Source organism: Phyllobates terribilis, unplaced genomic scaffold, assembly GCF_046119375.1.
Source record: "Phyllobates terribilis strain yellow unplaced genomic scaffold, ASM4611937v1 Scaffold_4__5_contigs__length_816908805, whole genome shotgun sequence".
Lineage (NCBI taxonomy): Eukaryota > Metazoa > Chordata > Amphibia > Anura > Dendrobatidae > Phyllobates > Phyllobates terribilis.
In genome coordinates, this window is record NW_027362764.1 from 166,817,399 (window position 1) to 166,827,949 (window position 10,551).

General features: G+C 38.5%; 1 protein-coding gene across 1 annotated transcript; it reads right to left on the reverse strand.

The window, feature by feature from the left end:
* Positions 1 to 6,659: 6,659 nt before the first annotated feature.
* On the reverse strand, positions 6,660 to 9,669 carry HOXA1 (homeobox A1). The gene is made up of 2 exons (XM_073677902.1): positions 8,012 to 9,669; positions 6,660 to 7,778 (listed from the first exon to the last, which is right to left on the reverse strand). Exons 1-2 carry the CDS (start codon positions 8,616 to 8,618, stop codon positions 7,423 to 7,425), a joined length of 963 nt encoding a protein of 320 aa, XP_073534003.1. The 5' UTR covers positions 8,619 to 9,669; the 3' UTR covers positions 6,660 to 7,422.
* Positions 9,670 to 10,551: the final 882 nt, after the last annotated feature.

Genomic DNA, 10,551 nt, shown 5'->3' on the forward strand with positions numbered 1-10,551 from the left:
GGACAGGTGTGGGCAATCCCTTCGTTATGTCATTCTCAATTAAGCAGATAAAAGGCCTGGAGTTGATTTGAGGTGTGGTGCTTGCATTTGGAAGGTTTTGCTGTGAAGTAAACATGCGGTCAAAGGAGCTCTCCATGCAGGTGAAACAAGCCATCCTTAAGCTGCAAAAACAGAAAAAACCCATCCGAGAAATTGCTACAATATTAGGAGTGGCAAAATCTACAGTTTGGTACATCCTGAGAAAGAAAGAAAGCACTGGTGAACTCATCAGTGCAAAAAGACCTGGGCGCCCATGGAAGACAACAGTGGTGGATGATCGCAGAATAATATCCATGGTGAAGAGAAACCCATTCACAACAGCCAACCAAGTGAGCAACACTCTCCAGGAGATAGGCGTATCAATATCCAAATCTACCATAAAGAGAAGACTGCATGAAAGTAACTACAGAGGGTTCACTGCACGGTGCAAGCCACTCATAAGCATCAAGAAGAAAAAGGCTAGACTGGATTTTGCTAAAAAACATCTAAAAAAGCCAGCACAGTTCTGGAAGAACATTCTTTGGACAGATGAAACCAAGATCAACCTCTACCAGAATGATGGAAAGAGAAAAGTATGGCGAAGGCGTGGTACAGCTCATGATCCAAAGCATACCACATCATCTGTAAAACACGGCGGAGGCAGTGTGATGGCTTGGGCATGCATGGCTGCCAGTGGCACTGGGTCACTAGTGTTTATTGATGATGTGACACAGGACAGAAGCAGCCGAATGAATTCTGATGTATTCAGAGCCGTACTGTGTGCTCAGATTCAGCCAAATGCAGCCAAACTGATTGGTCGTCGTTTCATACTACAGATGGACAATGACCCAAAACATAAAGCCAAAGCATCCCAGGAGTTTATTAGAGCAAAGAAGTGGAATAATCTTGACTGGCCAAGTCAGTCACCTGATCTCAAACCAATTGAGCATGCATTTCACTTGTTAAAGACTAAACTTCAGACAGAAAGGCCCACAAACAAACAACAACTGAAAACCACCACAGTGAAGGCCTGGCAGAGCATCAAAAAGGAGGAAAAACAGTGTCTGGTGATGTCCATGAGTTCAAGACTTCAGGCAGTCATCGCCAACAAAGGGTTTTCAACCAAGTACTAGAAATGAACATTTTATTAACAATTATTTAATCTGTCCAATTACTTTTGGTCCCTTTAAAAACAGGGTGACACATGTTAAGGAGCTGAAACTCCTAAACCCTTCATCCAATTTTAATGTCGATACCCTCAAATGAAAGCTGAAAGTCTGAACTTCAACTGCATCTGAATTGTTTTGTTTAAAATTCATTGTGGTAATGTCTAGAACCAAAATTAGAAAAATGTTGTCTCTGTCCAAATATATATGGACCTAACTGTATATTAGCAAAAAACCCTAATTTAATCTGAACTAGCCAACTATATAATGTGTTTAGGGGCCTCCTGACTGCCCCGTAAATGATGTCATGGGAAAGTAGGAATGGACAAGTTGCATTTCAATGCATGATCCTTTTGCTCCAGGGACATAGTTATTATTATTTTGCTTTCTTTATATAGCTCCATCATATTCCACAGCACTTTACATAAATTATCATCACTGTCTGCATTGGGGCTCACAATCTAAATTCCCTATCAGTATGTCTTTGGAATGTGGGAGTAAACCCATGCAAACATGAGGAGACATACAAATCCCATGCAAATGTCGTCCTTGATGGCATTTAAACCCAGGACCCCAAAGCTGCAAAGCGCGAACCACTGAGCCACCGTGCTGCCAACAGAGATTTCTGGCAGTGGCATACTCCCTTTTTCCCTATGCATGCTTGGCTGAACTGAGTAAGCATGGAGAGGTCAAAGGGGATAGTGACCAAGAGTTATCTAAAGTGTATGGACATCTTAAATTGTAATATGCAGCTGTAATAAACACAACCATATTATGGGTTTGCGTTGAACAGAATTATATTACCCCCGCTTTCCCATTGATGCATTGGGACTTTACTGTACCTCTGTATACCTACATTTGCATGTAGAGTCATAAAACAATTTTTCTGTTGCATTTCATGCTTCCATAGAGTGGGAGTATTCTTCTCTCAAAGCAGTACTGTAAGGGGAGAATATGCCTGACATACAGCAACCAAGAAGAGCATCCACAGAGAGTCCCTGCTCTCCTGCCCATGGCTTTATCATGTGCTTGAGGCAAAAATCTTTTTGCAAGTCACTGACAAATGGTCACTGACATGTATTGTAAGATGGATAAAAGACAATTAAAACTCTACTGTCACTGAACACATTATACATTTCCATTTTTGACATTCAATCATTCCTGCTACAAAGGAAATGAAATAACAAATATCTACATTTAATAATTTGATAAATAATAAAAAGTTTTGCACTTACACTCAGCAATTATTATTACAATGATTTGGAAGCAGAACTTTTGATGATAATTGTTACTTTTAACCTGTCCCTTTAGATTTGTACCAATTATTGGATGTTTATGTTTAGTCTCTGGGATTTGACCTCTGCCTGGTGCGCAGCGTCAGGTGAGCACGTCCCATTGTGCATACTTTCTGATAGATTCCCTGTTAATTTATCTGGGAGTTGGGACTGTGGATATTGAAAGATTAACAGGCTGATGAAGGAGCTGCCTTCAGTTTGGTCTTTAATGGTAAGCGGTGATGAAGAACACATGTGCTATTAAATCTCCTGCAAAACCTACTGTTTACCAAGATCTATAGATGTCAATATCTTTCACCAAGTGATTGAGGAAAGGGGGGCATATGAACTGGACAGGGTTGGGGTTAAGTCCCTCCCCTAATGTAATGTTTCCTACAAAATGTCTTTTACTGACAGAAATAATTCAATCTCGCCAATCAATCTGCTAAAACAGAGGTGAAGCCGATTCACCAATCTATATGTATGTATGTGATTCTTGTCCTGCAGCTATTTTATCAGTGCCTTGGAAACTCCTCTAGATATTATTACAGTCTGTGTTTGCTGCTGTTGTACAATCACATGGATCTGGAATATTTTCCTTGTGCAGATTGCCTGCAGATTACAATATTTCAGTATTGGAAACTTCACTCTCAGATATTGTGGCAAACATATTTTGCTATAATAGATGACTTTTCCAATAAAAAGACAAAGTAATCATATAAAAAATTTAAAATATTGCATTTTGCCATAGACATCCCGTAATCAAATGTAATCTGTAGGGAAACCCATCCCCAAGTGTTTAGTTTACCAGCAGTATCTCCACAAGACTATTATATGCTATTTGGGTTCCTATACTGTTCTCATTTAAGCAAATGGGCAGTTCACTGATGTGATGGTCCTCCAGTGAAGCTCTTTGGAGATATTCTACAATAGAGGAGAATCATGAACAGGGATTACCATCTATCAACAGGTTATCTAAACCAGACAGTCCTTTTATGTTAGGTTTTATTCCTTCAGTCCAATGGTGTCCCATCTTCAAAAATTGTGCAGCCATGCTATTTGTGTTTTTCCACAAATTGGGTCTTTTACTGATAACTGATGTAATATTTGTGTCAGCAGAGTCAAGATATGTTGTTTGCAGAATACAGAAACTGTCACAAGGGGTCACTTAATATTGTGTTTGCACCAAAAATGTTGCTCAATTTGCATTACCTCCTTGTTGTAAGTGCACCAAATTTATGAATGGTTTGCATCATTTAATACACCATTTCTTAGCACCTTATGCCTTTCTTGGTTTGAAGTATGATATATTTTTAAATGCATGTCTAGTCTACATAAAAGTCTTTACACGTTGCATATTCTAGACATGTCATAACTGTGTTAAAAAGAACTTGGAGTAAATACACGTATCTTGCAACTTTAAATATTAACACTCTGGTGCAATTTGCACAAAATGAATAATTAATGTGTGAGATTTGATAAGTATGAAGTGATATAGTTGAAGTGATTACACACAAAATTTGCAAAAATTATGGTCTTTTATTTTATAAATGTGGACTATAGTATGCTGTCTTTGTGCCCTAAAATTAAAATAGATCTATCTGCAAAAAAAATGTCATCATACTTTACTCACCAATATCTTATTATCTAATCACCAAACCAATTTTAAAAGGCAAGCACTTTACCCTTTTATTTTTGTAACCAGGTCACTCAGTGAAATAGTAAAATAGTAATTTACATGTGAATATGTCTGAACTTTCTTTCTTCTGATTTTGCAGGCTGAAAAAATTACATGTGAAACTCCAACATGAATAGAATTAAATATAGGGATAAAACAGAAAGTGTGCTTGCTTGTGTGTATATATATATATATATATATATATATATATATATATATATATATATATATATATATATATATAGATAGATAGATAGATAGATACATATGTATATAGGCTTTTTTCTACAGTGATCTGACGATGAACTATAGGATTAATGTACATTGAGTATCAGAAGGACATCTTTTGCCTTCTTGGAGTAAAGTCTTTAAAGTAGGTGGTTGCATATTTTATGGACTTTCACACAAAGCATGTAGTGAATACAACTGTACATGCTATATACAGTTTTCATGAAATGAGAATAATTCATTTTGAGAATCATGGTAATCTAAATGTCATTCTATACCTACAGTACTGATCATAACAGAATAATTACTATACAACCAAACTTCAGATAGGTTGTAGAAGTTGCATCTTATTAAAGTAGCACTGTATATTGAGTATAATGGAATGATGATTAGCAGGCAGTGGCTAATGAGGACCCTGTGTAATTGCTGCCTGTAGCTGATGGACAGATAAACCATTAGAATTCCCTGTAATGTGACTTGTCCCTGAATTCATTTGTGTCTGAACTTTCTGTGAACCTGAGATTAAACAGGAGTAGCCAACTAAACATTTTGTTGTTAGATTCCTTTTCAACAAGCCTTTTAGACTAAGTAAATATTGATCAGTTTCAATCTGAATACCCCAGAGGAAGACCTAGAGGTGTCTGTATTGCTTCAAAAGTAAATTTCCAGAGAATCAAATATAGCACATGTATTATTTATATTATAAACTAAAAGCAGAAATTGCTATTTTTGAAGATATATATATATATAATGTGTGTATTTATTTAATATATATATATATATATATATATATATATATATATATATATTAGCATATGTATATATGTGTTAGTGTGTATATGTGTGTGAATATATATACATGCAAAAATATAAATATGAATATATATATACACATACACATTAATATTATTATATAGTGTGTATGTGCACACACACATACACACACTATATATAATATATATGTGTGTGTATATATATATATGTTAGATATTTTTTGTCGTTTTCTAACCTTTAATGAACTCTCCTAAGAAACTCCACTGCAAAGAAACATAAAAAAATAAAGTATTTTAAATGGACATATATTGCATAATTTTTGTTATCAGTGTATTACTTTTCACTTTTTGTTCAGTAATTCTATATTTCTGTAAAGAAATACGTGAATAAATGGATTTATTGTTTAAGTTCTGCCTTTGTGTTTTTGCAACATGTTATCAAAACAATTTCGAGGAAACGAATAATAAGAAAAACAATTGTGTGGATGTATTCTAAAGACAAGGATGATTACTATAATAAATATTATCATAATATACTTAAGATTCATTGATGGTCATTAAGTTGTTACCGCAATCGTTGATGTTACATGAATATTTGCCCTGACAAATGTAAAAGTCCATTCATTGCGGCTTGAATGTGGTTTGCCCCAATCTCTTTAGGAAATCCGTTATGTCATACAATGTTCGTCCTTTCTGTGACCTCTCTCTTTGTGATGTGTTGTGTTTTTTCCCATGTTCTTGTTCTGGACTTACAAGGTAAGTCATGCCATCATTACCATGCGCTGAATAGCTCCTCACAGGTTAAATTATAGCTTCCTTTGAAGTTCTCCTCTAAGCCTCTTGCGCAGCACAAAAGTTCCCTTTAGATACCATTTCAGATAGGGGAAGAAGTTTGTTGTTATGGTAATGATATTTAACACATTAAAGTACAGTAAAGAATCAAGACATCTGCCTTTACCTAGATCCAAACTGCTAGAAACAAAGGAGCTATGAAGAAGGAGCAAGAAGCTGCACTCAGGGTTTCTTTGAAGTCAGCAGCAGACGCCACAAGTTTTGTTACTTTAGGAGAATTTGCTGGATTTTGCAACAACTAACTTTACCAGAGTTTCAGTTTCCTACTAAACCTGTCTGGTATTTAAATAATAATAATTCTGATTATGGTGCCCAGAATCAGCCAAATAAATGCAATGACCTGGTTAACTAGCATTATCTGAAATGACCCTTTAAATGAAGAAGCCATGTGATTACTTATGTTTATATGGTTCTATGTGAGGAAAGACTGGCTGAAGACAAGCTGTACATTTTTGTCAGTCTTCTCTGTTTACACATGTCAGCATTCAACTCAAGGTGAAAAGTTCACCAGTTCTTGACCCAAGATGTTCCCCCCAAGGTGTCACTTGAAGAGGATCTGCACAAACAGAAACTCTGAAACTGTAAGGACGTCTCTGTAGTTTTTTTAGTTAATGTCTTGCTACAATGCTGCTACAACGATTTTAGAGATCATCTGAAGAATTAGACAAAATTATGTCACTTTAAAGCACTTTATTCGTTTGCAGCTCTTCTCATTTTACACCCTGTATCCCGAATATTACACAGATCCAATGACCATCATGTTCTGTATCGAAATATATTTAATCACATATTACAACTGATAAAACTCAGTGTAGATCGGAAAGAGACGATCGATATTCATCGTGCACAGACTCAAACAGGAATCACAGAATATACAGCGTATTTGGCCAAAGACAATATACAGAGATTGAATTAATCCGAGATGAATATTGATTCAGGAACATAATACATGTAGAGGCACGAAACTTGGGGAAGCACACTGTGAATTGTTTTATTGTGTGCCGTAAATTACATGATAGTCTTCTCCTCCACACACCACAAAAAATCAATTATGAATTAGAACTGATAAAAAAGCCTCTGCAGGAAATATTTACAATCTGACACATAAAGAAGAAAACACTTTTAAATTAATAAGTCTTTCAATTGTGTAAACTTTGTTTTTTCTATAGTGCATCACCTTTTTAAGAGGTTTTGGTACCCAGATGGCACCAAGCAGGTAGACAAACACATATCTCCAGTGGATTTGACCAGGGGCTCATACCTGGGATTCCTATGAGTACATGCCAATACTGATCAGAGAGTCATCCTTGGTTCATTGACGCAAATGCCAAATACTTTGAGAAAACCTTGTGCAAACAGAACATTGATGCCAACTGGCATTTCACATACAAGGAACCAGGCTCCAAGAGTCTTTTTGTAGCAGCTATGTGGTCTTAGTTGGAGGAATTTAGGTGGTCTGAGGTAGAAGACGCAGGAGATGGGACACAGGGTGATGGACTGGATTTATCTGACATCTCTTCTGACTTCTCATCGCTTCCTGTGCTGGCTGAAGGGGATATGGGAAGAAGACCCTCTTTTTCTCTCTTCTTCTGTTTCATCCTTCTATTCTGAAACCAGATCTTCACCTGGGTTTCATTAAGTTGTAAGGCAGCTGCTATCTCCACCCTTCGGGCTCTGGTCAGATACTTGTTGAAATGAAATTCCTTTTCTAATTCTGTCAGCTGTTTAGTGGTAAAATTGGTTCTGACTGTGTTGGGTTGTCCTGCATATCCATATTCTCCAGCTTTACCTGTAGTGTACAAGCACAGATGAGTCACAAGTTGGCACAGTTAAAGTATCTACCCCCCCACCACCACCACCACATGGATTAGATTGATATTCAAGAGTATTACCATTACTGTACTGTAATATAAGAAATGATTATGTTTTCAATGTAAAAGTCCATGGTCTGGACACATGACACTGGTAACAGTATCTGACAACTCATGTATGCCCACAGCAGTGCCCACTGAACCAGCTTACCTGTCTTAGGGGGGTTTCGTTTAACTTTCATCCAGTCAAAGGTCTGTGTTGAAGGAGAAGCTTCGGCAGAAGGTGAGCGACAGACTTCCTGGTGGTTGATGTGGAGGCTGCTGACATTATTACTGTACCCTGCCATGGCCAGGTTCTGCTGCTCTGGCCCATAGGTGTGGTGGATGTAGTGAGCGGACCCTGTGCCGTCCACATAGCCCTGGTGCTGATGGTGCTGGACAACAGTAGAGGCAATATTCCCTGTGTACACGGCGCTGGGGAACCCTGCACTGACATCTGCCTCCTGATTTATGGGGAAGTGGGAATAGCTGGTGCTGAAGTTCTGGATGCCATATCCTGCAGCGCAGCTGGGGTGTGGGTATGACATGCCCAGGTTGTTGTGGCTCTGGAAGGCTCCAGGTTGGTGAGGATGATGATGGTGATGAGAACTTATTTGGACCCCCCTTCCAACCATAAAGCGATCATCGTTGTTGCAGTTATTGGCACTGACTGCGCAGGACTGGAAAGTTGTAAGTCCATGGTCAGGGTGGAAGGCTCTGGGCTCTCCGGCCATCAGGCTGGGGTAATCCAGGAAGGAGCTCATTCTGGCATAGTCCATCTATCACTGACTGATGGTGTCTGTCCAGTCCAGGGTGATTGTGCCAACTTTCTCACTTCCTCCATAGAGCCAGCAGTAGAACATGAGCTGAATGTACAGTCAAGTGGCGTCACGTGATCGGCTCAGCCAATGGAAGCGCAGCATCAGAAAGTTTCCCTGCACAGCGGTGACGGCTCGCTCTAGCCCAGGCATTTAAATTGCACGCTCAGATCTATCACATTGTGCGATGCAGTGGCCACGGCGCCCACACAGCGGTCACAGCAGCTTCCACTGCACCCACACACACTGACCAGATCAACGTCCACAGTACACACACCGGTCAGATCAGCAGCCACACACCTGCCAGGAGATCAGCTGTCACAGAGCACATTCTCCGTCAGTGGAGCCAGGTCATAGAGGCTTCTCAGGTCAGTACTTTATCTTGTTCCAGCTCATGTATGTATTACTTGGTCCCTTATATAAGATGTCCCTATGATGATCGCTGGCTGCTGCACTGCAAGGGATATTCTATGGTAGTGCAACATTGTTGTATATAGGGTGCACTGGGTGTGTGTCTGTGTGTGTGTGTCTCTGTGTGTGTAAGAGTCACAGTGTGTGTGTGTGTGTGTGTGTGTGTGTGTGTGTGTGTATAAGAGTTACAGTGTGTGTGTATACCTATATGTGTAAGTGTTCAGATACACTGTATTTATGTGTTTGTGCAAGTGTAAGTGTGCACATATACTGTATGTGTGTGCATATATGCTGTGTGTATAACTATATGTAAATCTGTGCATATACTATGTGTGTGCATATATACTGTATGTGTGTATCTATATATTTAAGACTGTACATATACTATGTGTGTACACCTATTCTGTGTGTGTTTCTATATATGTATGTCTGCATATATATTATGTGTGTATGTCCTTCTCTTTTTTTGCTGTATCTCCCAGACTTTGCAGGGCCACTGAATGGCATCTGTGCCCACTTTTGCTGTATTTCCCTTGTTTTGCTTTTTCTGACAGCATAGATCTGTGCAGTGCTGATACTATTCCAAAATGAGCAGTGCTATGTGCACTCTTATTTTCTCTCTCCCTCCCCTTTTCCTCTCCTGCCTTTCCTCCCTTTCCTCCCTTTCCCCGATCCCCCTCCCTCCTTCTGCCTGTACAGAGGCTGTAGCACTGACTGCTTGTTATGACAGAACAATAATATGTGCAGTTCTTGTGCTTGTACTACACCTAAGCCATGAGGGAGTTATACACTTTCCTTAATAGCTGCATAACTATGACCATCAATTCTCTTGAAGATCCCATTGCAGCTAAACAGTTAATCAGCTCTAATAGTGACAGTTTTATAGAAAGAAAAAAAAACAGATTAGTCAGACTGTGTATAAGACAATAGAATTAACAGCAATGACTACAGTTGCAAGTCACCTGAGAGATGAAGGGTGATATGTTATCATCCTGTTATGACCTCTGACATCTCCAGGCTTCACTGGATCATCTGTATGATGAGGGTTTCTTTCGGGCTACTTTTACATGTAGGAGATTTGGTCAGTATTTTATAGGCATATTTATTCAAAACATGAGTAAATTTATTTTGCTTGGAATCCTGGTTTTGGTTAAAAATATGGTTTTGTCCATAAAGCACAGGTAGCTGACATGTAGATCATTAAAATCACTAAGCATATGTCAATGAGGAATCGCTTTTACATGAACCCAAAAAATGAATACTTTGTCATCTCGCACAGCATTTGGGGGTAAAGCACCTCTGCGGTTCTTGATGGAGTTTTCTGAACCAATGTCAATAGTGGATCCAGCATGAAGGAGAAGTAGAAATCCTTTTGTATTTCATATTTTTTGTGTATTCTTCTGGTTTTGACTAAAAAATGCATAAAATAAGGCAGTGTTTTTCCAAAAAATGCGAGTCCACATTAGCTAATGCTAACCAAAGT

Excerpts from the sequence above, each read along its gene's own strand:
- HOXA1 (XM_073677902.1), bottom strand. The coding sequence starts at position 8,618 with ATGGACTATGCCAGAATGAGCTCCTTCCTGGATTACCCCAGCCTGATG. Across the intron at positions 7,779-8,011 it reads ACGAAACCCCCCTAAGACAG|GTAAAGCTGGAGAATATGGA; the intron begins GTAAGCTGGTTC and ends TGTACACTACAG.